Genomic DNA, 27,244 nt, shown 5'->3' with positions numbered 1-27,244 from the left:
TGTTGGCCAGGCTAGTCTTGAACTCCTGAGCTCAGGTGATCCACCCGATGTGGCCTCCCAAAGTCCTGGGATTACAGGCATGAGCCACCGTGCCCAGCCTAGAGTTGCAATTAACTTCTATTCATGTCAAGTAATATTGGTTTTCCATTTATAATAATAAATGTATTTTAGGCTGATAGCCGTGGCTCATGCCTGTAATCCTAGCACTTTGGGAGGCTAATGTGGGCTGATTACTTAACGCCAGATGCTTGAGACCAGCCTGGCCAAAGTGGCAAAAACCCTGTCTGTACTAAAAATTAGCTGGCAAGGTGGTGTGTGCATGTAATCCTTGCTAGTGAGGAGGATGCCGCACAAGAATTGCTTGAGCCCAGGAGGCGGAGGTTGCAGTGAGCCATAATCATATCACCACATTCCAGACAAAACAACAGAGCAAGACTCTGCCTTAAAAAAAAATTGTGAAAGTTAAGCTCAAATGACTGATGTTTAGGAGACACCACTGCAAGAACTGGAGAGCCACTGGAAGAATGCAAAGAGATACAATTCTGTCATAGAACTCCATCCACCTGGACATTTATTGGGCACTGTGCCAATCACTAGTCTAGGCCCAACAGACAGAGCAGAGAAAATCCAGATAAGTGTATGTAAGGTTTACATTTTAGACAAAAAAAAAGAGGATCCAGGTCACAAATAAAATAAAGCCAGGTAAAAAGAGAGAGAAAATGATATTCAACATAAAATGTGGGGAGCCTTGAGAAGGCAGCAGAAGGGAACACGCCAAGTCATGACCTGGAGGAAGAGCAGGACAGGCGTGGGAAAGTGGGAGGCCTGGTGGGACCTATGGGCCTGTTGGAGGGAGCAAGATACCTGAAGGGCTGCAGCGGAGGAGCCAAGGCCAGAGAGGGAGCAAAGGGCTGGGCCCTGCAGGGCCTCGCCAGCCAGCACTCGGACGGCATTCCATGTGAGACGGCAGGACACAGAGAGTTTGGTGCGAGGAGGTGATACTATCTCTGGAGCATGAGTACACAGGCAGGAAGCCCAGGGAGGAGGCCCCCAAGGCAGCCCAGAAGAGACACAACGGTGTCGGAGGTAGGCAATAGAAGGGGAGACAAGAAGAAATGGTGAGAGGCAGTTTGCAGGCAGCGCTGGCTGGATTTACGGGTGAACTGGACTTACGTAAGGCAAGAGAAGCCTCAAACAGCATTTTTGTTGATGTCTCTCAGAGCCCAAGCCTGGGGATGAACAGTGATATCATCTAATAAAATGGAAAAGACAGAAGGGCCAGGAACTGAGAATGAGACTCAAAACTGCAGGTTTTGACAGATTGAGTCTAAGATGCCTGTGAGCACCATCATAGGCCTCTCCAGCGGAGTCGGATAAACCAGTGTAGAACTTAGGGGAGGTCAGGACTGGAACCATAGCATGGAGTGGTGTTTAAAGCCTTGGGACTGAATGAGACTGGAGGAGAAAAAAGGCTCAAGGATTAAGCCCAGAGGCACTTCAACATCTCAGGTGGGAAGGTAAAAAGCTTGGACTTAATCCTCAAGTGCAGTTTTCCAAGATATTATAGTCAAGATAATTTAGGGTGGTAATGACAGTTTTATTAGTTGTGTGTTTACTTTTGCAGGCAAAAGGGATTAAGAAAAAGAATAGTGAAGTATGTGGACAGTACAAGTAACTGCTGGAACGATTCTGCAGAGAGGTGAGCACTGATGGTGCAGGAGAGAGAGGACAACACTGCCAGGGCAAAGCCCCGAAGTAGGAGAGAAGACAGGAATCCAGTGCCTACACAGAGGGGCTTGCTATGGAAGCAGGGACAGTCCACTGGCCAGGGAGGAAGCCAGAGCAAGCCAACACTGGGAGGAGGGGGTGTTAGTGGAGGGAGCACAGAGCCCTTCTCTTCTGACTGCTTCTAGTTCCTCAGTGAAATCAGAGGAAAACAATTAGGAACAGGATCAGTGAGGGGTATCACAGTTTGAGAAAAGAGCATTCTCCTAGTGCGCAGAGGGGAATCTACTACGATTGCCACCCTGACTCAAGGCTTTCTAGTGAATCGTGGACAACATGTGACGTGAGAACTCAGGAAAGGATGTATGTTTTTTTCTAGCTACATTCAGCTGCTCAGGGGCATACACCACGTGGGCAGAATGGAGTTTAACCATTTATATTTTCCTAGCAACAGTGGGAGAGAAAAGTAAGGGATTATTCCATAGTACTAGAAAAATTAATTACTTATATGTCAAAATATTGAGTGGTCATTTCACGCTGTAAATCAAAGTAAGTTATAGATTAAATAGAGTTAAAGTAATAAGTAAAAAGTAAACTAGAATAAAAACTGGAAGAAATGACAAGCTAATATTTATTTCTTAGGACTGGGACAGAATCTTCCACGCAAAAGAGCAATGGAAAACATTATTTAAAAATATTCATTTGATGCCCAAAAGATGTATGAAAAAAATGCTCAACATCACTAATCATCAGGGAAATGCAAATCAAAATCACAGTGAGATATCATTTCATCCCAGTCAGAAAGGCTATTATAAAAAAGACAAAAGGTAAGTGTTGGTAAGGATGTGGAAAAAGGGGAATTCCTAGACACTGTTGGTAGGAGTGTAAATTAGCTCAGTAGTTATGCAAAACAGTATGCAGCTTCCCCCAAAAAACTAAAGATAGAACTACCACATGATTCAGCAATCCCACTACTGGATATTTATCCAAAGAAAAGAAAATCAGTATTCTCAAGAGATATCTGCACTCCCATATTTATTGCAGTACTATTTACAATAGCAAGATATGGACTCAACTAAATGTCCATCAACAGACGAATGGATCAAGAAAATGTGGCATGTATACACAATGGAATAGTATTGAGCCATAAAAAAAGAATGAAATCCTAACATTTTCAGCAACATGAATGAGCCTGTAGGATATTATGTTAAGTGAAAAAAGCCAGGCATAGAAAGACAAGTATTGCATATTCTCACTCATATGTGGAAGCTAAAAAACTTGACTGGATAGAAGTAGAGAGTAGAATGTGGTTACTAGAGGCTGGGAATGGAGGGTTAGCCAGATATTGGTTAACAAATACAAAATTACAGAGAGGAGGAATAAGTTCTGGTGTTCTATAGCACTGTAGGGTGACTATAATAATTTACTGTATATTTTCAAATAGCTGTAAGAGTGTATTTTGAATGTTCTCAAAGGAAAGAAATGTCTGAGGAGATAGATATGCTAATTACCCTGATTTAATAATTACACATATATATATGTATCAAAACATTACACTGTACCACACAATTATGTACAATTATGTGTCCATTTAAAATAATAAAAGCAAAACAATTCATTTGAGTAAAAAATATTAAACTTCTGTGTGTAATAAAAAAGCATGCAAAATTAAAAGGCAAATAATTAGTTGAAGATAAATATCTGTAATAAATATGACAATTTGAAACCCTTAATATATAACACCTTCATTCAAATCTACAAGTACACTAAAACTGCAAATGAAAGCAGCCAGAAGCAAAAACAGTTCATAACAACAAAAAAAAGCTGAGAAATCACATTTTACCTCACCGCCACGCCTCAAACATTAATCAAATTTTATTTTTGCTATCACGTTAGTAAAGACAAGAAAAAAAAATACTCAGGTGAGGGTCCATGAAACAGATACAGTTACAGACATTGCTAATGAAAGTGTAAACTGGCACAACCCTTCTAAAAAGCTAACGGTCAATACACACCCAAAAGCTTAAAAAATGTAATACCCTTAGGCTGTAAAAATTTGTGGTCCCAACAAACTATGTACTTACACTAATGCTTATTATAGCACAAGTTCTAATTAGCATAAAACTAATTTTCCTAAATTTCCAACAATATGAAAACAGTATGACATGAGGCAATGCTCATTTCATAATGGGAAAAAAACAGGAAACAAAATGTTTATATGTTATTCCAATTTTGGATATGTCTATATATGTGTATGTTTATGCGTATGTATATAAACCTCAAAATGTCTGAGGCTATTTCAGACTAATGGTTCAATTTTTTTCCCCAGTAGCTTTTTCAATTTTGTCTTCAATGGGGACGCACTGCTTTTACAGTTATTTTAAAAAATAAAGACTAGAGGCACTTTCATGTTAAATAGATCTGGACATTGTGGTTAAATATGAGCTGACTGGCAGAAAAGGTGTTCAGTTCCATTTTATCTATCATAGTATTTATTTCATCAGTTTTCAAAACTGGAACGGAATTAGAGACCTGAAAGTGAACAGCATATTAGTAAGTATTCTATGCTACTCTTTGTTGTTTTATACAAAACTGTAAATGATTCTTAAGAATACAAAAGGAAATTAAGTAGTTCAATATTATTCCAATGCTTCTTTAGTTATTTCCCCTATCTTAAACACCATTTTCTTTCTCAAATAAAAACAAATTAGCCAAATTTTATAAGCTTATTCATTGAATTTTATTTTAGAGACAGGGTCTTGCTCTGCTGCCTAGGGTGGAATGCAGTGGCGCCATCATAGCTCACTGCAGCCTCAAACTCCTGAGCCTCAAGTGATCCTTCCACTTCAGCCTCTCAAGTAAGTAGGGTTACAGGTGCATGCCACCATGCCTGGCTAATTTTAAAATTTTTTTGTAGAGGTCGGGGGGTCTCACTATGTTACCCCAGGCTGGTCTCAAACTCCTGGCCTCAAGCAATCCTCCTGCCTTGGCCTTCCAAAGTGCTGGGATTACAGGTGTGAGCCACTGCTTCCCACCCATATATTTATATTAATAATATGGGCATACCTTTGCAAGGAAAGCCAGATGAATATTTAAGTAGGAGTGAGAGTTTCTCAGCTTGGTTGACCATTTGACTTCTCCCCTGCTCTAGAAGTTTATAAAAACCATCAGGCAACTACCAATCTTCTGAGAAAGTACAAACTTCATCAGTTGCCTTCAACAGTCTTATCAGCAGAGCTACAAGATCCCACAGGTTGTTTTCCAGCACAAACCTCTAAAAAGCTTAGACAAAATCATGAAGCTCCATATGAATTCGACAGTCTCTTTTTAAGCCTGACAGCTAAAATTTTCAAAGACTTCTTTTTTGTGGTTTTAAAATTTAGTTTTCTGAAAGGTATAATTTTGGCTGTCAAGTTATACCATGTTCCAGCAAAAAGGTAATAAAATAGAATAGCTGTATTTATACATGATACCAAACATATATGATAGACAACAAAATGTTGTCCTGATTCACTTCTAAAATACTCTATTGCTATAATTATTAATCATACAATGGTGGTTTATAATCATTACAAGAAATCCCAGAAAGGTAACATTTAAGCATCACAACCCCAATCTTGATGCTCTATTTTTATGTAGTTTAATACCTAAGCATGCTGTTAAAGTGCCAGTTCCCCTTCAATATAGAACATCGTCTTAGAGAGTTTCAGGTCATGCCCAGCATGACAACTTAAGACAGGGTATTAGAACAAAGAATCAACTACGTCTTACAAATAAACTTAGAGCTAAAATTAACAGACAGGATATAAATATTTTGGTATTATAGGACATAGATACTAACTTTAAATACTGTTACATAAATATAAACCAGCTTTTAAAAAAATGAATATACACTTACATATATTGACATATGAGAAAAAGATGAGCAGATACCTCAAAAATCTTGCCAGTATTTAATCAAGATTTTCAATGAGTAATTCCTTAGATGAATAATTTAAAACAGTAACACTGAATATCAGATTATACCTATATGCAGATCTTTACTCTTAGAAGCACTATTTAAGATAATGACTGAGAGAAGAGAAAATATATCATTTATTATACATTCCCTATAAGTAAATACTTTAAAAATAAATGCCAAAGTTCTCACTGACAAGTTTTTTCCTGAACACTTAATGAACAAGAATGTGGTAAAACCTCTAGTTAGAATCTGATTCTATTAATGCTCCAATTTTATGATGAATTCCTGAGCTATCATTTTATTTCTGTTAATATGTCTAAGCTTGAAGGGTTTTGCTATGTTCTACACATACAGACATGAGCTAGGGACACAAAGAAGGAACTTTTCTCTTAATTTAAGTTTGATATACCTTATTAAAATTTGTAATATTAAAAACAGAGTAACACTGATAGATTAGAGACAACATGCACTTCATTTTTTTTTTTTTTTTTTCATTTAAAGAGAAGTGGCTTCTACCAGACAAGGCATGATGTATATAATAAGCCATAATGTATGCCAACTTAAAGCAATAACAGGAAGTTTTAAAAAATGCATAACTATTAAAAATTATTCCTTAGTTACCCCCATGGATAGGACAATAAATTACTCAACAAAAAATGCACAATTTTTCAGGTATTTTTGCAGTAAGTTCCACAACTTCAATATCCTTGTATATGTAGTAATATATACATAAATACCATACAGAGATGTCGTTAAAACCACAGCCTCTGGCTAATAAGGAATACACTAAAGTTCTATAAAATTATGAAAATAATATATGCTCAACCTGTATGAAGCATTATGACATTTTTCAAAATCCATATTGAAAATCAGCCATTTTAGATGAACCTATATAGTAATATAGAATGAATTTTAACTTTATACTGTCTTTGGATATGGCTCACATATTTAACTCTATTAACTGCCTCTTGAAAAATGAACATACTAGCAGCAAGAGATGCTGAATTAGTTTTATGGAGCAGCACTGGACTCATTATTCAAATAACTAGCATATTTCCTGGTATTTTATATTTATCTTTTAATATAAATATTGCTTCACTGAAAAATGTCAGTTTGATGAATTTCACCTGAGGCATGAGAAGACACACACTGTATAAAAAAAAAAAGTCCTACATTTCCATGCAACATTTTAAACTTATTTTAGGTATTAATTTAGTAATTATTACTTGTTGGTAATAGAAAGAAACTAATAATGCTCTCATAAAAATGTACTCCTTGTAGGTTCAAGCCAAGTTGAAATTTAATTTCTGCTTTTAAATAATATATCATCTGCATACCATGCAAATACAGCCATGTATCCAAGCATGGAAGTAAACATTTCAAAGGAAAGCAGCAAAGGAAAAACATAAAATAAAGTTCCACCTACAGGGATTCCTCTGACTATTTTCGGTGAGTCCTGGAGATGACATGGATGTGAGACCTGAATGACTGAACAGAAGCTCAGTGCTGGTCAAGTGAAGCCTCCAGTTACCAGGCAGCTGCCCTCACGTGCATCTTCTGGGATGTAGAACAAAGGAAGTGAGGCTGAAGCCAGAAGCAGGTTTTTCCAAAGAAATTTTAGTAAACCTGTTAGTTTTTTGCTGATGGCTTAAGCAGACACACATTGGAATCTACTGCCTCTATAAAAGCAAAATGCAAGCTCTCAGGGGCTCTAGTGTACAAAGATGTACGCACCGGTCTGGGACCATACCAAATGCAGCTCAAAATGGAGGGGAGGAAAGGCTGAAAATATACTAAATCCATCTGAATTTGTCATCTAGGTACAAAGATGCTTTAGTAACACACCAAAAGAGAGATGAAATCTTGCTGTTTGAAAGTAGTAACATAAAAATTAAAAATATAGTTCATTTCATAACACATAAGGCATCTACAATGTTCCCCCACCTCATTTTTAATGTAGCATTAGCCTAAAGGTTCTTTCAAATTCAGCAACACTAATCAGTGGCTTGGAATGTGCTATACATTTTTAATAAGTATCTTAAATCATCAATTCCATAGTTACAAATACTTCTCCCCAATCTTTTCCTTTTTCAAAACAGTATGGTCTAAATCCCACTCCTGCTGGTCCCCTCTGAATCACAGCTCCATCAATCAGCCACTCTCACTGTATCTTCAACCTCTCCCTCTCTACAGCTTTTGTTCCCTTTTCATATACATATACTCAACTTCCTCCCAAAATTAAAAAAAAAAAAAAATCCTCCCTTCAACCTAACTCTCTCCTCTAACTACTCTTCTTTCCATCCTTTAGCCTTAGCTTTTGAAAGCATTGTTTCTACTTCCTCATTCATTTAAATATGTAGTAAGCATCAAAGCGCCAAGCACCTGGGTCACAATGGTGAATACGGCAGGACAGTCCACCCATTCCAATCCTCTGCCATCTGGTTTCCACCCCCAGCCCTCACATACACAAACCCATGCTGCTGACAGTGTCCTCATTAAGATCATCAGTTAGCTCTCAGGCAATATTTCAGTTTGTCTTCTCCACAACAATATGACATCGCTTCTTGACATGTCCTTGAAATGTTCTCCTTACTGCAATTTCCCCTTTGCCTCTAGGCCTCCACTATGGGCAGCTAGCCCTCTTCTTGTAACTGTCTGGTGAATCGTGCTTCCTAGATTTTTATGCATTGTCATCTTTTTTTCATTCTGCCCTGTTCTCCATGGGTAACTTCATCCAACCCCAGGCTTCCATTCCCACCTACATGCTGGGTATTCTCAAATCAAGCACAGCTCTTTCTCCTGAGGTTTAATAGCCCATTGGACACTTCAACCTATAACGTCTTATAGATACTGAAAATTTAACATGCTCACGATGAAATTCACTCAGTAAGAATGAAATATTAAGGAGTAAATTTAACAAAAGAAGACTCATATATTGAAAACAACAAAACTGCTTAGAAGAACTGAAGATGACTTAAATAGGGGTACATTCTATGTTCATGGATGGAAAGACTCAGTATCATTAAGATGACAATTTTCCCCAAATTGATCTATACATGCAACACAACCATCCCTATTAAAGTCTCAGTAGGTTATTTTCTCTGTTAAAATTGCCAAAATGATCCTAAAATTTAAATGAAAAGACAAAGGACCTTAAATAGCCATACCAATTTTAAAAAGAACTAGGTTGGAGGACTTAGACCTCCCAATTTCAGTTTTACTACGAAGCTACAGCAGTCAACGCAGTGTGGCACTGGCAATAAGGAACAAAGTTGAGCGTTCAGAAATAAACTCTTACATTATGATCACTGGTTTCTACAAAGGTGGCAAAGCAATTCAATGGGGAATCACAAAATAGTTCTGAGGCTTGTGAGGGAGACTTGGGGCACAGTGCAGCCTAGAGCCCCAAGGTCTGCCAAAAAAAAAATGGTCTCGTGATAACTGGATATCGATATGTAAAAAAAAAAATGAAGGTGGACTTTTAACTAGCACAAACACAAGGCTTAACTGAAAATAGATCACAGACCTAAACGTAAGAGCTAACTAGTGTTGCCAAGGATAAGGAGAAACTGCAGCCCTCACACACTGCTGACAGGAACGTAAAATGGTACAGCCATTTCTGTAAAACAGTTTAGCAGTTTCTCAGAAAGTTAAACACAAACTTGTCATAGGATCCAGAAATTCTAGTCTTAGCTATATACTCAAGATAAATAAAAACATATGTCAACACAAAGACTTGCATAAGAAAGTTTAAGGCAGCATTATTCACAATAGGCAAAACCCAGAAACAATCCAAATGGCCATCAGGTGGTGAGTGGCTAAACAAAATGGGGTATATTCATACAATGAAATATTAATTCAGCAATAAAAAGAAATAATTTACTGATTTTTTATTCTACTCAGTTTCCTTCTTTCTTTCTTTCTTTTTTTTTTTTTGGAGTGCGGGATGGAGTCTCTGTCACCCAGGCTGGAAGGCTGGAGTTCAGTAGCACGATCTCGGCTCACTGCAACCTCTGCCTCCGGGGTTCAAGTGATTCTCCTGCCTCAGCCTCCCGGGTAGCTGGGACTACAGACACATGCCACCATGCCCAGCTAATTTTTTTTTGCATTTGTCGTAGAGCCAGGTTTCAATGTGTTAGCCAGGATGGTCTCAATCTCCTGGTCTTGTGATCAGCCGCCTTCGCCTCCTGAAGTGCTGGGATTACAGTCACAAGCCAGCGCCCCTGTCCCTACTCAGTTTCTTGAATCTGTGTCTTTCTCTCTATTCTAGCACTGCCTGAATTCAAATCTATCGTTTCCCAACTGATCTCTTAGTCTAGACCTGCTCTTCTCTAACCTATCTCCTATTTGATTACAGAAAACTTGCTTTAAAATGCAAATCTGATTCTTCTACCTTGATTGAAACCCTCAAGGATATCCCACTCCCTATCCAGACTCTATCAGCTACAACGGTAACTTCTCAGCTCTTTTTGATCATACACCCCTGCCACAAGCAAAAATGTTTAACATGTACCCCCAAATGTGTATATTCACATATCATACACATGAATTCCTGTTCTAATTTATTACATAACATACACAAAATTGACATTTAAAAGGATGACATAAAAAACAAATAAAAATTCCAGTTTCCTCTCTGCTCCTCATGTTTTGCATGCCCACATTCCTCTTTGAAGACCACTGGCCTAAAGGGAAATGTCCAAGTTCCTGTACATGGCATTCAAGGCTGGGTACCAGTTGTTTCATGCCTCTCTGTCCAACTTCGACCCTCATCACTTCACCCCACGCACCATATGCTTCAGCCACGGCAAATTATTTGTGGCTCCTTCAATAAATAAATTAAATTTTAACTTGTTTTCTTGAAATAAAATAAACATACCTGCATCTTTACAACTGTTCTTTCCTCTTCCTGGAATGTCTTTATTATCCTTTCCAACCCAGTGAGCACTTGTCATTCAGCTCAAGTGACATGTCCTCTCTCTGGTTGGTTATTCCCACCCTAGTGTGCTTATTTCTATATTGTATTCCAATTATATATTTGCCTTTCTAACCTATAAGCTTTCCCCAGTCCTTTAGCTCCTTGAGGACAAAGGGCAGTAACATCATCCAACCTGAGTCACTTAAATATTGTTTAATGGCAGCAGTTTTGTCTCACATGTTAAGCCAACTCTTTAAGTGAACCAACAAACTCTGCTGAAGTTTACCATCTAATATCATCACCTCTATTTGTAACACGCTAAGGGCTGCCAAGCCAGTAATATGCATAAGCCACATCCATGAGTCATCCAAACAAGTCAGACTCCCCACAGCCTCAGAATTCTCCAAGTCAGATGACCTCTTTGACTTGATAACTTCTATTTTTACTCAAATTTAGCCATCATCATCACTGGGAATTGCTCCCATTTTAAGATTTCAAACTGAAGTCCCTTCTTAGACCACAAGATCCACCTCAACCACTAAAAGTGTTGTTCCGCTTTAAGGGGTACCTCACCTGTGCCACCCGGCCTGCTTATTCTGCTGGTCTGGTCAGGCCTCTCTTCTCCAGTCTGAACGCCACAGCCAATCATTTCAATCATGCTCTCACTAGCATCCATGGTTACCATGCCCTCCTGGCCCATCTTATATGTCTTCCTATTTCCAACTCTGTGTTAACCAAAGCATATTTGCTTTGGTGTTTATTTCTGCTTCTGAGCCTAGCCCTGAAAACTTCAGATTATCATTCCTTATGTGAATTCTTAAAAAATTATTTCATCCTTCCATGTCAACTTTTTCCTATATTATCAGCCATCTTTTCCTTCTCTAAGGTCTCAGGAAAAGAGATGTCCCTGGATACCTTCCAAGGATAACCTATCTGGATGCCATTTATTTCCATTTTCTTTAATATCATAATGACTCCTTCTGTATTTTCAACTACACCACCCCTGACTTTGACCCTGATCCTATCTTGTTGCATTTTCATTTATTTCTATCCATTCATGACTGAACGTTAGTTTCTGTCACCTTGATTTCCTAACTACTCATATACTTCTTTTTTTAGAGACAGAGTCTCACTCTGTTGCCCGAGCTGGAGTGTAGTGATGCAATCTCGGCTCACTGCAACCTCTGCCTCTTGGGTTCAAGCAATTCTCATGCCCCAGCCTCCCAAGTTGCTGGGTCTATAGGCGCCCCCACACCACGCTGGGCTAATTTTTTTGGTATTTCTAGTAGAGATGGGGTTTTGTCAGGTTAGCCAGGCTGTTCTCCAATGCCTGATCTCCAGTGATCTGCCTGCCACAGCCTCCCAAAGTGTTGGGATTACAAACATAAGCCACCGTGCCCAGCCTATTCATACGCTTCTGATTTTCAATTCGGATTCACCCTTTACAAACAGCTCTTTTGGGTCACCAATGACCTGTTCATTGACAAATCCAATAGGCTCTCCCCATTTGGCTCAACTTCTCTGCATTATTTATATCATGGGTAACCACTTTTCCTCCTTTAAACTCTCTCCTCTGTAGTTTTTTTAATCACTACATTGCCTTGGTCTTCCTGTTTCTCTGACCACTCTGGTCCTGCCTCATCCACTGCTCTCTGCTTTCCAGAGCTAAGCCTTGAATATCCTATGTCTTTAAAGACTGTGAAAGCTTCTGTGCTCTACATGTGCTTACAATAATGGAATTCCTTCCACACTAAAAATATGAAATTAGGACTTTTATGACCCTATCCTCCTTTTTTCTGTTGTCTAATATTTGAGTGACTGTCACTAAAAAGTTTAAATGAATGCAGTATTTGGGGAACACAGAAAAATTTCCTACTGCAAACATTAAAACAAGAACAGCAACTAGTTTTAATAATATTGTAGAGATTGGCCATATGCGGCAGAAGTAAGGTGAACTTACTCTCATCAACCTCAATGGAGTACAAAAGGGAGAATCCAGAACTTGGTGGATGATACTTACCTATATTACTAACTTGGAGGGTTACTAATTTTGTATTTTGGTTCTCAACAGTTAGTATTCCCCCAATTTAGAAAAGAGCTTCTAAATATAAGTTGAATAAGCAATTGGAGGAAGTAACCCCTTTTATTTTCCTGCAACCTGAAAAGGACAAAGGCAATATTCAAAAAATAATATTTTTAAATATTTTTTTTCTCTACTAACACTTTGGAAGAGCCATTAAATTTCTGTTTTTCTTCTTATAGGGTACTCTTTTTTTTTTTTGAGACAGAGTTTTACTCTGTGGCTCAGGCTGGAGTGCGGTGCTGTGATCTTGGCTCACTGCAACCTCCACCTCCTGGGTTCAAGTGATTCTCCTGCCTCAGCCTCCCAAGTAGCTGCGTGTACCACTGCACCTGGCTAACTTTTGAATTTTTAGTAGAGACGGGGTTTCAACATGTTGATCAGCCTGGTCTCGAACTCCTAACCTCCGGTGCTCTGCCCCCCTCCGCCTCCCAAAGTGCTGGGATTACAGGCATGGGCCACCATGCCTGGGCCATGTTTTTAAAATATCAGCAAAACATGGCCAGGCACGGTGGCTCATACCTGTTATCCCAGCACTTTGGGAGGCCAAGGTAGGAGAATCAAGAGGTCAGGAGTTCAAGACAACCCTGACCACCAACATGGTGAAACCCTGTCTCTACTAAAAATACAAAAATAAGCCAGGTGTGGTATTGTGTACCTGTAATTCCAGCTACTCAGGAGGCTGAGGCAGGAGACTCTCTTGAACCCGAGAGGCGGAGGTTGCAGTGAGCCAAGATCAGGCCACTGCACTCCAGCTTGGGTGACAGAGTGAGACTCTGTCTCAAAAAAATAAAATAACATATACATAAATTAATTAACAAAACGAAAAAACTATTTTGAATGAACATTGACACTAAAAATCTAGATATAATGCAACATTCAATTTAGGGTTTGTTCACATTTGAGATTTTTAATTGGCCTGTGGGTGGATCTGATTGTTGTATTTGCACATAATTAGGAACGTGTGTATAAACAAGATATTTCAGCCTAAATTGAATGATTCTATTGGGTAATATACAACACTACCTAACCTTTTGCAAACTGCTATTCTCTTCTTTTTCTCTGAATATTGTCATACTAAAAAAGTATGCCACTGCACTGAGATGCAAGTAAAACTGACATTTTACATAATCTGTGTCCCTGCCTGTCTTTTAATATTAACGTGACTGTGTTTTTCCATCCCTTCCTATTATATAAGATATTAAACTAGTCAACCAAAAGAATGAGAAAGAAAAAGCATTTTATAAGGATTTCAAATCTTATTTTAAACCACTGATTAAAAAAAATGTACACAAGTAATGGTTTACAAATTGAATAAGAACAATGACAGCCATGGCAACACATTATATCACATGGTCATTTAACATTACCTTCAAAACACTGGCCATGAGCTTAATCATTTACTATAGCTGTAGCAGATCAAACAGAAATCCAGCCAAAACAAGGCTGTTCAATAATAGCTATAGGAGAAATTAGCCTTTAAATCTTCTATCTTGAGAATTCATCATTTTTTCTAAATCCAAACAGATCAGACACATAAACAATTCAACCACAAATGATACTCTTGAAAATATTTAATCATTCAGTAAATCTAAAGGATAATGCTGGTTTATATGTGAAGTATAATAAACATAAAACAACTAAATCAGAAGTGATTTAATAAGTGATTCAAAGAGGTTTTTTTGGTTATGGACCTGAGTCTCTGTAGAATACGATTTCTACTTACTTAATTGCTCATGAGTAATTGAAAAATAGCAAACTGGAAGGACCTTGAGCTACTGGAAAGTTTGTGTTTTTCACTAGTGTTTCTCCATGACCAGTAAGAGTCAATATGACCAAGAATTATTGTCCAGGGTCCCTCCTTCAAACATTCCCTAAAAGTAAAAAGTAATCCTGGGTGCTTTTGGAATCTCAAGAGTCTAATTCATCTAAGCCTCTAATTTTACGAATGGAGAGAGAAACTGTGCTGGAAAAGGTAAGAGGCTCATCCAAAATCTAAGACAGCAGCAGAGCCAGACCCAGCACTGAAGACCTCTCAAGAAGTTCGAGTGACTGTAAGGTCAATTGCAGAGGCACTTTTTGATCTTTGTCACCACTCCTTTTCCACGTGGCCCAGACTGCACAAGAGAAACTAGAATCTTCTTAAACTATGATTCTCAACAACCTCAAAGTTAGCACTGCACCTTCCTAACATACCACTTATAAAGGTCGTTAGCAGAAACTCTCACTTGGTACAAGTGCTAGAAAGAACATCAAAACCACAAAACAAATTAAACAAAACTTACAAAAACAATATTAAGCAAAGTTTTACTTTTTTATGTAAACTGATTTTTAAAATGAGTTCTTTCATCATCATCAAGAGAGAACATCTGACAACAATGAACTCTCAACTACTTTAAAGTGAAGAAGTAACACAAAATTACCTTTGAAGGTTTCAAGTTCCTTCCTGTAGAAAAAAAAAAAAGACAAGAAAATGCAAATTTAAAATCTCTTTCCAATGAAAACTGTTCTTTCATCATAATAAAACTTTATATACTTTAAATGCCCACAGTGGTACTTCTGGATCCTCATATATCAATTATACTTTACTGAAATGACCAGTACAATGAGCCTAAAGCAACTATTTTCAGTTATTTCTGCTATTTTCTATTAATGGCTCAAAAAAGTTCCACCAGAATCTAAATAATAATCTAAACAATAAAACAATTGTAAGGACAAAGACAGCATTTTAATGCCAGCTTTGAACCATCTCATATATATAAGAATCAGTTTATAAAAAGCACTTAACACAATTTTTCCTTGCTGGATAAATATTCAATACTGGAGTTTTGAGATGATTAGTTAAAAATTATCCAGAATAGAAGTAGTTATTTTCCCTTTCAACAGCAAAGGAGAAAATGGGGAAAGCTCTAATCAAAGGATTGAGGTCCACAGCTCATCCTGCCACAAAGGGCCACACCTCCAGGAATCTTCTGCTTTGTTATTTTGTCAATGTTAATTAAGAATGCTAAAACATAAAATTTTCTGGGAAATGTACAGTGGGGAAAAATAGATTAAAATAAATATTTTTTGACAAAGAAACCAAAGCAAGTTGTTTTGAGGTTTTCCCTCACAATTTTGCAGTTACGTATTTTTTTCCTCATTATCAGTACTAATGAGTTATTTTGAGGAAGTAAAGGCTTCTTATTCCACTTAAAATATGAGACATTAATATTTTTACTTGTGCTCTAGGTTTTGTTAAAAATCAAGAGATGTTTTGAATTCTTAAATCAATATTCTATACACCTAACTACAATACCCGTCATGTTCCAAAATAGCTGACTACACTCAACAGCTGCTAGGAAGAAATGGCAAGCTGCCTATTGAAAGGCCAAGTAGATAATGTTCTTGCAACAGCCAAAGTGAAGGTTCTTAAATCAGATGGTCATCCCACTCCTTTTTTTCCTAACAATATCTACTTATAATAATTCCCCAGCACCACAGCTCATAAACTACACAAGAATTTTCAATCCCCTTTTTTTAAAAACCTGTGTGGCCAGGCTCAGCGGCTCATGCCTGTAATCCCAGCACTTTGGGAGGCTGAGGCAGGTGGATCACCTTAGGACAGGAGTTTGAGACCAGCCTGGCCAACATGGTGAAACCCCATCCCTACTAAAAATACAAAAATTAGGCCAGGTGTGGTGGTTCACATCTGTAATCGTAGCATTTTGGGAGGCCGAGGCGGGCAGATCACAAAGTCAGGAGATCAAGACCATCCTGGCCAACATGGTGAAACCTCGTCTCTACTAAAAATACACAAATTAGCTGAGCATGATGGCATGCACCTGTAGTCCCAGCTACTCGGGAGGCTGAGGCAGGAGAATCACTTGAACCCGGGCAGTGGAGGTTCAGTGAGCCGAGATCGCACCACTGCACTCCAAACTGGTGACAGAGAGACAACAACAACAACAAAAACCCCCAAAATTAGCCGCGGGGCGGGGGAGGTGGGGAGGGTGGCAGGTGCTTATAATCCCAGCTACTTGAAAGGCTGAGGCAGGAGAATCGCTTGAACCTGGGAGGCAGAGGGTGCAGTGAGCCAAGATTGTGTCCCTGTACTCCATCCTGGGCGAAAGAGTGAGACTTGGTCTTTAAAACAAAACAAAACAAAAAAAACCTATGTGTTTCCCTTCAGTCAATAATCAACTTCAGTCTTAAAAGCTTAGCTAGGTACAAGCTAAACATGCCTAAAACCTGCTTTATACCCCAATAATAAAAACCAAACACAATAGGCAGGCAACATATATCATAAGAGAATCTCGAAAAGATATCTTCAATTTACTTCTTAATGACGTCCTCACATTAGCAATTCCTCAATGTGGGGAAAGCTGACGGAACACTCAGTTCAATATTCTAATGAGTAATTCTTTTTTTTCCTATGATTACAATCTTTAGCGAGCTTCTAATTTTCTTCTTTTAGAACATGTAACTGTGAGTAGAATTTCTAAAGGGCCCCCTTGTTTTAAAAAGCTGAAACTCAGAATAATGATTTCACACACATTGTTCTTCTCCCACTCCCAAATACTAACAACCATAAAAACAAGGAATCCAACATCTTCTATTAAATACATTAATGAGCGAGTGTGCAACTGAGGAGGTCGCTTTCCCTGTGGACTCATCCTGCTCACCCTGTAACCGTCTGGCTGCTGCTATGAAGAGGACAAACCCAGCATCTTCTGGGCATCCTCTGTCACACAGCATCATGACTGGCAGTTCCAAAGCTGTCAGCGAAATTTCCAAGAAACTTCCCTTCAGAAAGAAAAATCATTCCTTTACCCAGTTCCTAAAACAGATGACTGCTTGAAGTAGTCGTGGTACAGATAATTGGCTTAAAGAATTATGGAACTTTTAAGGAACTGATGAAGTAAAGCAGCAGCACTGAAAGCCTTGAAATTTCACAATTTTTAGGGTGTACTCCACCATCTGTAAGAAGTATTCAGCATTTGGAAATACACAAAATGTAAGAGAAGGCAGGGAAAGGCACATCAGTCACAGGCAGCAGTGACTGTGAGGTCATGGAGGCCAAAGATGCAGGTTATATTTAGGAAACAGACTTCAGAACAGCAGGATGAATGAAGAGAAAGTAATTCAGATAAAAAGGTAGAGAGTTCTCAGTGCCAGGGTAAAAGATTTGGTTTTATTTTTAGCAGGAGAATAACATGAGCAAAGCTGTATTTTAGGAAGAATGTTCTAGCTGTGATGGATGGATATATTGGCAAGGGAGAGAATAAAAGCAGTGAGTACTCAGGAAACCATGGGGGACCAGTGGGGAAGAGCTAATTAATATTTGGCAAGAGCAATATAAGTGGCAATGGCAATGAAATAAAGGATTCCAATTTGAAAAGTATCATAAAGAAGACTCAACAGCCCAAGGCCTCTGACTAAATGGGGTAAGGGGAGGAAGGAGACAAGCATGCTAATGGGGATAATTCTAGTTTGGATCACGAGAAGGAAAGATTTTGGAGGGCAATGCATGAGTTCAGTCTGGGAACTGCTGAAACAGGAAGGCTGAAAGCTGCAGACAGGATTCCCATCCCTTTCAGCCTACTCAAGGATTTAACTCCCATAGATTCCTACTCTCTCGCTTCGCATTCACTCTTGAACCCATTCCAATTTGGCTTCTGGACCACCCACTACACCATCAAGGCCACCAACAATCATCATGTTGACAAATCTAGTGACCAATTCTGTTTTCATCCTAATCCTTCAGCAGCATTTGATTCAACTGGTGGTTTCTTTTTTTTTTTTTTTTTAATTTATTTATTTTACTTTAGGTGCATACTGTATCTGGCATTTCTCCCCATGTTATCTCTCCCCACCCCCACTGTCTCTCCCCTACCCGCTCCCCCAACCAGCTACCCCCAGTGTGTGGATGTTCCTCTCCCTGAGTCCCTGTGTTCTTGTTGTTCAACACACACCTATGAGTGAGAACATCTGGTGTTTGGCTTTCTGTTCTTGTGTCAGTTTCTTGAAACAGTTCTCTCTAGTGTCCTCCTCAGTTTCTTTTGCTATTGTCTCCATCCCATTCAGACCACAAGATGCTGGAGTGCTGCAGGCTTGGTGCTGAGCCCTCTTCTCTCCTCAGCTTACATTCGCTCCCAAGCCAGTTTCATCCTTAGCTTTAAATGCCATCCATATGCTACTAGCTCCATGATTACATTTCTTGTTTTGATCTCTTCTTTGAGCTCCAGACTCATATGCAACTGCCCAGATGATAGACAGCTTTACGCAAAAGTGAAGGAGGCTTCTCAAACATTTGCAAGACAGCCTGTTCTTCTCCCATCTACCTCATCTTAGTTAATGGCATTACCCAGCTCCTCAAGTTTTGGCTCATCCGTCTCCCAAATTCTCCATCCAATTAATCAATAAATCCTGTCAATTCTATCTCAAAACATATCCTGAATTAATCCATTTCTCTCCATTGTCACTGCCATCAACCTTATATAAATATCCATTTTCTTCTATTGAATATAATTTTGGTTGAGTTCAATCATTCATTCAACAAAAATTTATTAAGCCTTAGACACTATGGTAGTGTTAGGAATAGCATTAGGAATAATGCTAGGTTTGGGATCGACATGTTCCATAACCTCAAGGAATTTTAATGGGGGAGACAGAGAAGGAAAGCAATAATTAGAAATCAATGTCATAGATTACAGTGCTTTGGTAATGACATGCTGGGGATACTCTAAAAATAAAGAAGACAGGACCACTCATTCATTTTGGTTTGGCAGGAAAGAACCTCCTGGAGAAGCAAGGACTGAGCTAATGAGTTTTCAAGGACAGTATAACTGATGATGATGCGCAACATTTATCAAGAACATAGCAGATATTTTACTCTCAAGCATTAAGTCACACTCTCAGTTAACTAGATGAAAGAGCATGGGTAAGCGGGAGTTTTAAGTTCTAGTCACTCTCCTTCAAACTCTGTTATTGGCATAAAAAAGCTAATAGTAATTATTAGTGTAAAACAGCCTTCAAATTCATCTTCTTCCAAGAAGACTTCATTGACACCCAATCAGGAATTTCTCCTTTATCAAAAATCCCATAGCATTAAACTCGGTCAATGTTATACATCTCACATGGTGCCTCGTAATGTAGTTCTGTCTGTACAGGTGTCATCTCTAGAGTAACATCACACAGTTCCTGAGGTGTGGAAACTGCATTCCATCCATCCTGCATCACACACGTGCCCAGAGTTGAACCCAAGAGACACCCAGCAAATCATGATTACCAAGTACTAAGGCCTCAGGATGACTAAGGTCTGCTTCTTCAAAGAGGCCCTTGCTGTAACTACATTTTATTTTTGATAAAGTCTGATCAAATATTATCTTATTTGAAACAACTCATCACTGCATTTTCTAAAAATTGAGTTTCTTACTTCCATAATTTAATAGTATTTTCAGAAGATCAAATAAAATGAATTGAAATGCCTTGTTTTAAATGTTACCATATTTCAAAATTTACTCGATTCAGCTAATGCCTTTACAAAATTTAGCATAACCCTGAAACTAAAACATTCAAAGAATAACACTAGACTCAAAAGCTAATAATATTCCAAAGGGTGAAACTGCTATTGTTTAATCATTTTCTCTCCAGGGATTGAGTTATGAGAGAGAATGAAAATGAAAGAAAGAATCACATTAATAAATAAGTCTATGGAATGTTACAAGAAGTATATTAAATGTGCATGTAAGTAGAAATCAAGTAGCTCAGACTCAAGATGAAAACTTAATAGACAGAAGCTACTGGATAAATGCCTCCATAAACACAGACAAAGCAAATTCTCTCTAAATACTAAACTGCCTCTCTAGGACAAATCCATGATGAAAGGCTAACACAAAATACCACATTCAAAATGCCAACTGCAAAATGCACCCCAACATTTTTCTTCATATGTAGATATGTGTAGGGGAAATTTTTTTAAGCATGATCAGCAATACTCTTTTATAGAACACTCCTGAACAGGGGCCCTTTGTTATGGCTGACGGACAGAACCTATTACTGTGACTACTTGTTCCTGGGAAAGATCTCACAAGCCCACTCTCCAGAAAGAAGCATCTACCACTCATCACCAACAAGTCAGCGAACTGTTGTTTCCTGGCAGTCCACAGTCCTGTGGTACCACCTGAAAATGTGTCTCCCTACAGGCTTGGTGGGGTTCCGTTAATAGAGTCTGAGGGGGATTGGTGGTGGGTGGTGGGAGGGGTCTTCTTCCAGCTTGGGATGAATTTTCTCAGAACTCTCTATACCTTAAAAATCCCTGTTGTCATTTATTCTTACATAAAACCAGCAAAACATTTTCAACATTATCTATAAAATAAAACATCTTGAAAAGCAGCTAGTTCACTGTAAAAATGCTATTAAATCCTTATTATGCTATTAATATAAACTTTATATATCTATTTTGGGCAAATATAGCCTAGAAAGTAACAAGACGATAAGACTTCAGAATTTTGGAATTTAAAGTTGGAAAGAATCTGAAGGATACGGTAACAAAGAAGACCTGGAATTTAAGAAAAATGGATTCCAAAAAAGATAATAAAGTTCTAGGCAGGTTGGCACAGCACTAAGTTATATGTGGATTACATTCCACCCACCTTATAAGAATCACTTTCCTAGAACTGTCTTACACGAAAATCTATCTGATATGGAAAGCCATGCCTGGAGAAAGAGAGGTTGAGACAAGTAGTGATAAGATGAGACAGGGGTAAAGGATATTTATTGAGTCCCTACTATATACTCCACATTATGCAAGGCATTTTACACAACCTGTCTCCTATAACTTGCAATTACCTAACTGTAGGTATCATCACTCTCACTTAATACATGAGGAAAATGAGGCTTGAGGATGGAAGGACACACAGAGAATAAGTGACAGAACTGGGAATAAAACTCACAGCTCTCTGGCTCTGCATGTGTACCATCTTCAGCATCCAAATACAGTTCAGGGGCCAAGTTCAGCCCTAACAGAAAGTTACTTAAGTACATCACTAAATCTATAGGATTCAAGTCAGATATATTAAACTCAGAGCTACTCCAAAACTTCCAGGCAACATCTGGGTTTACCTAGCTTGGGGAAAGTACATTATTTTTAGGAAACTAATAAAAAATAACATTGAAAGCTAGGATCATTGATGTATGCATGAGGTAAAACCCTCAACATACCCCTGAAGACATCTTATGGTTTAGACATCTCGTGGTTTTCAAAAACAAGTCTGCAAAAAACACTTTTATTTTTCCTGGTATACTGGTGCTTGGTGACTAGCCCATACCAACTAATTGGCTAAAAATTTTTATTATAAAACTACTTAAAAAATTAATATCACTTTGTGTTACTGATTTTTTTTTTTTTTTTTTTTTTTTTTTTGAGATGGAGTCTTGCTCTGTCACCAGGCTGGAGTGCAGTGGTGTGATCTCAGCTCACTGCAACCTCCACCTCCGAGGTTCAAGTGATTCTCCTGCCTCAGCCTCCCAAGAGGCTGGGACTACAGGCATGTGCCACCACACCTAGCTATAATTTTTGTATTTTTAGTAGAGATGGGGTTTCACCATGTTGGCCAGGATGGTCTCGCTCTCTTGACTTCGTGATTCACTCACCTCCACCTCCCCAAATGCTGGGATTATAGGCATAAGCCACAGCACCTGGCCCATGGATTTTCTTATCCAAAATTTTTAGTGGCTAGCCAATTCCTTAAAGATCCATCCCATTGTTAATTATCACCAAATCAATGGTTTGTCATTTATCAGCTGTCTATAGTCATGCCCCACCACTTGAAACTGTATGTCCTTACAGGCTTGTTGCTTTACAGCTGACAAGGTAAAGGCAGATTTTTTTTTTAAAACTCATGCATCCCACATGCAAATATATTCCTGATCAAGTGGACCCAGGCCCTAAAATCTCTGCTTGCCCATGCTCACACTGAGTCATCCACAGCAGTCAATACATGAAGAGAAGCATGATCCTTTTCATACTCCATGGCACCCAAGCACAGAGCAGATGGCTTTGGGTGGAGGCAGTATATTATCAAAGACATGAGGAGACTCTGAAGTCAGAAATACATTGCTTCTGGCCCAGCACTGCTACTTCCAACTCCTGACAAGTTGTTTTATCTCCCCTAGTCTCTCTTTTCTTACTGGTAGAGAAGAAAGTACCCCTATTCAAATGGTCATTGTGAGACTTCTATGAGTTAATTTAGAGTTTTAAAGCAGTGTCTGGTACACATTGAGTGTTCAATAAAGGCTATTATTATAATTACTATCATCATCACCATCATCACTTAATGTTTTTATCCTGAAAATGAGAAACATTATCTGCATTTTGGAAAAAAAAAATGAACACTCTAACAGTAATATAAATGAAGGGACACAAGACTACAGACAGGAAGACTAATTAGGAGTCTATAAGTGTAACTCAGGCTACAAAGACATGGGCTAGAACTCAGGAAAGGATCAGTGAAGACAGAAAGGCAAGGAGAGTCAGGAAATTTTGGACTGGACTGAGAACTGGGCAGAGATGGTAGGAGAGGAAGGAGGAGATTATGACTTCTACATTTGTGGCTTGGATAAATCGATAGTGGTGATATCTTATTAGAACAGAAAAAGGTCAGGTTTTGCTGTGGAAGACAATTTTGGGCATGGTGCTGTTGGGAATTCCAGGAAGAGCTGTGTAGATGGCAACTGGTTCTGCAGGTAAGAAGAGAGACCGCACTGGATACAGTGGTTTGATAAGGATCACCTTATGGCTGGCAGATGAGCCAAGGATGTAGAAGAGCATACCCAAAGAGGGTCTGCAGAAGGAGAAGAGGCAACAACCAAGACCAGAGCACTAGCGAATACCAGCATTAAAGCATCTACAGAGAAAACTAAAATGAATCTGAGGCAGAGAAGAACATCTAGGATACCAGTGCTGAAGTCAAGAGAGGACAGTATCAAGTCAGGTAAATAAAGATTGATTTGTCAAGGACCTCAGTTACTTAAAAAGCTAAGAGAAACATAGGTTAAATACATAAAGTGGATCACGGATTTGTTCTCTAACAATGTCTTCAAATTATACAATGTTGATGCAATCCTTTTTTGATAATATTTTAACTGTGGTATGCCATGTACCTTTTCCATTTATTTTAATTAAGAAATATTCTTAAAAGGTGACTATGATGTAAAATAGTGTTTAACTTTCCCCAAATTAGTCCAATGTTAATAATTTCAAAGGATACTTTTTAGCTTTTAAAAACCCATGCACAGCAAGAATACTGGGATGAACTAATAAATTCTCAAATCTACCTGAAGTAATCCTTAAGAATTGTAACTTCTATTTTCTCTTCCTCAAAGAAATAATGTGTTATTTTATATGGCAATAATGCACTTCTCAACATAAGTTATAAGGATAAGAACTGGTCCTAAACATGGCACAAAACTTCCACAAAGGAAGGAAAATGTTGCTATCTTTGGGGGAAAATGTCCCTCTTTGAAATCCAGTATCAAACCTCTCCAGTAGCATCAGCTGGGCACAATAATTCAAACCTGTAATCCCAGCTACTCGGGAGGCTGAGGCAGGAAGATCTCTTGACACAGGTTTTGGTGTCAAAACCCTGTCTGACAACAAAACAAAACAAAAAACTCTCTCTCCAGTAGCAATTGTTCCAATTCCTTTTAAACAATTACAGTGCCATTTGTTTCTGAGCCAGAATGAAAGATTAGTAATAGTAAGAGGCAGGCAAATAAAAGAGACCTGCTTCTCAGCCATAGAAAAAAACTGGGCTAACTCAGCCATGCTAGAGCACAGCCCAGAGACGGTAGACAAGGGCTGCGGCAGAGAGGAGGAGCAGTGTTTTTTTGTTGCTGCCTTCACTGCGGTTCTTTCTTACCACTGATGCCAGAGATATGGTAGGCTGCCAGGTATGCCTGTGCCTGTCCCAGCTCTCACATTCATCAAGAGAACCAGAAAAGTGAGAAAAGCATAGGGTAATACCATGGTTTTAGCCACATTCAACTTAAGACCAAAATAACAAACTTTATACTTTTGACAGTATCTCTGAAAAGCACAGTAACTGATGAAACATAAACTCCAACACAACCATGGGTCATGTAAAATGTACATTATTCCAAATGTAGTAAGTTCTAAAACATTGTTATTACAGACTCTGTAAATTATAATGTACAACCTATAATCAATCTAACTTTGGAAAAAGGATTACCAGTTTTTTAACCCAGGATAATAATAATTATGCTTTGCTTAATTTCAAAAAACTTTTCCCAAGATTGCTAAATCTTTAGTCTCTACCACTCTCCACTTCAAAGATACAGTTTAGATTTTCATTCCTCTTAAAAACAAAATGCTTTATGAGCCCCAATGTGTCATTTACATAACTGGAGGGAAAGAGATAACAAAAAGAGTTTTGTAAACTAGAGAAGCATTTATTATTTTAAAATGGCAAACAGATACTCATTGTTCAAATAAAGCTTTAAGAACTTAAATATCAGTCCTAAACTATATTTACTGTCAACTCAAGAATCTAATAAACTGTTAAATATTCTACGTACATCTGTTCTCACAACTATACATAAAGTCTGAAACTGCCAAGATTTATTCCCTAACAGACACTTTAGAGCAAAAATTTTGTTAAATTCAATTCCTTGCCAACTCATAAGCTTAGTTTTAATTTTAAAAGAAAATGTAAGTTGTGATTACACATTTATGAAGCCAACAAATTCATAGCTCTCAGTCTGTTTTCAAGAGGTCATTGGCCTAGTAAATGTCATTACATTATAATAAATATAATAAAATAAAAATGTCAATTTACTTTCAATTAACCACCTGGGAACCATCTAAAATCTAGCATCTAATAGGGAGGGGGGAAGTAAAAGGAGAAAATGGAGAAAAGAGATACAAGTTTGAGCCTTTTTTATATTTTCCATGTCTCTGCTTCACTTTTTGAACAGAATACAGTTACAATAACAATTTTTACTGCCCTTGTCTTCTAATTCTATTAACTGTGTCAGTTTTGAATGGTTTTGATTGATTGGTTATCCTCCTCAATATGTTTTCCTAATAATCTTTGATTATATATCAGACAATGTGATTTATCTTGTTGGGTTCTAGGTATTTTATATTCCTATAAATACTCTTAAGCGTTGTTTGTTGTATAGTTAATTCACTTGGAAACAGCTTGATCCCTCTGATGCTTGCTTTATGATTTGCTAAGCAGGTCTGGAGCAGTGTTCAGATAAGACCCAATTACACATCCTACTGAGGCAAGAATTCACCAAGTCCACTTCCCAACACCTCAGGAGTTACAAGTTTTCCCAGTCGGGCTATTGGGAAGAGGCACTGTTTGAGTGCCAGGTGCTGTTAGCTCATCCTCTTGGATACTTTTTTCTCTCCTGCCTTGGGTAGTTTCCTCACTTACATTATCAGCACTCTGCTGAATATTCAAGGGGACCCTTTGAGCAACTCTCTTTTCTCTGGGACTGTGTCCTATAAACTTGAGCTGCCTTGATCTCCCCAGATTTAGCTCTTCAACTCTGAGTCTACCAGGCTCTGCCTGGGTTCACTTCCCTGAACAGCACCCTGGTAACTCTCTCTAGGCAGGATGCAGAGGCAATCACAGAGCTTACCTCAGTTGTTTCCTGTCTATTAGGTACTTTTACCTCTTCTTTGCCCCAAATCCAGTGTCTCAAAAAACATTCTCTCATTTATTTTGCCTGTTTTTTCATTTTATCAGGGAGGAGAATAAACCTGGTCCCTGATACTCCATCCTGAGTGGATGCAGAAGTCCATTCTCTCTCTCTTTTTTTTTTTTTTTTGAGGCGGAGTCTCTCTCTGTCACCAGGCTCGAGTGCAGTGGTGCGATCTCAGCTCACTGCAATCTCCGCCTCTGGGTTCAAGCGATTCTCCTGCCTCAGCCTCCCGAGTAGCTAGGACTACAGGTGCACACCACCACGCCCGACTAATTTTTGTATTTTTAGTAGAGATGGGGTTTCACCATGTTGGCCAGGATGGTCTCAATCGCTTTACCTTGTGATCCGCCTGCCTTGCCTTCCCATTGTGCTGCGATTACAGGGGTGAGCCACCGCACCTGGCTTCCACTCCCTTTTTGTAAAATTATTTCCTGAGGAAAAGTTCTCCTGCTTCCCTTTTCATTCAGCATCCAAACAGACCTCTACTGCAGAACTGCAGAAGCCAGTGACTGCTCTTCTGTGTGGGTCCTTCAGAGGAGGTGCTCTGGATCTTCTCTTTTGGTTTTAGAGCCATCTTCATCCTGAACAGTGCTGTTGGTTTCTTCTGACCCATTCTCAGCTCAGCAAAGCCAGGCCTGAAGGCCACACTCCTGCCACACCTCCCCTTCTCCCTGACTCGCCAGTCTCTTGGCAGGTGAGTTTGAACAGTCATTTCTTGAAGCTCAGGAGTCCGGCAGGTTATTCTCTAGAACATATACTGGCCAAATACCACTACAGATGTGCCATAATCTCTTAAATAAATCTGTTATGCTTTGTTGTAAAGGTTTTCTTTTTTTTTTTTTTT

At 38.6% G+C, this 27,244-nt stretch overlaps 1 protein-coding gene and 1 long non-coding RNA gene across 5 annotated transcripts in view; one reads left to right on the top strand and one right to left on the bottom strand.

Moving 5' to 3' along the window:
• Window positions 1-27,244, bottom strand: part of DTNBP1 (dystrobrevin binding protein 1) — a 142,652-nt gene that overhangs the window by 49,382 nt on the left and 66,026 nt on the right. For all 4 annotated transcript variants that reach the window (XM_032247777.1, XM_032247773.1, XM_032247774.1 and 1 more), the window contains one exon: window positions 15,108-15,130. In XM_032247777.1, the coding sequence (XP_032103668.1) occupies window positions 15,108-15,130 (23 nt within the window). The remainder of the gene's footprint in view (window positions 1-15,107; window positions 15,131-27,244) is intronic.
• LOC116529844 lies at window positions 41-24,523 on the top strand. Its single transcript, XR_004259698.1, has 3 exons — window positions 41-461; window positions 23,235-23,239; window positions 24,448-24,523. It is a non-coding gene; the product is annotated as an uncharacterized LOC116529844 (long non-coding RNA).

The sequence above is a fragment of the Sapajus apella genome, unplaced genomic scaffold (genome assembly GCF_009761245.1).
Source record: "Sapajus apella isolate SASKATOON/1434 unplaced genomic scaffold, GSC_monkey_1.0 scaffold63, whole genome shotgun sequence".
Lineage (NCBI taxonomy): Eukaryota > Metazoa > Chordata > Mammalia > Primates > Cebidae > Sapajus > Sapajus apella.
The sequence above is the reverse complement of the archived record's forward strand: the minus strand, read 5'-3'. Positions and strand labels throughout refer to the sequence as shown.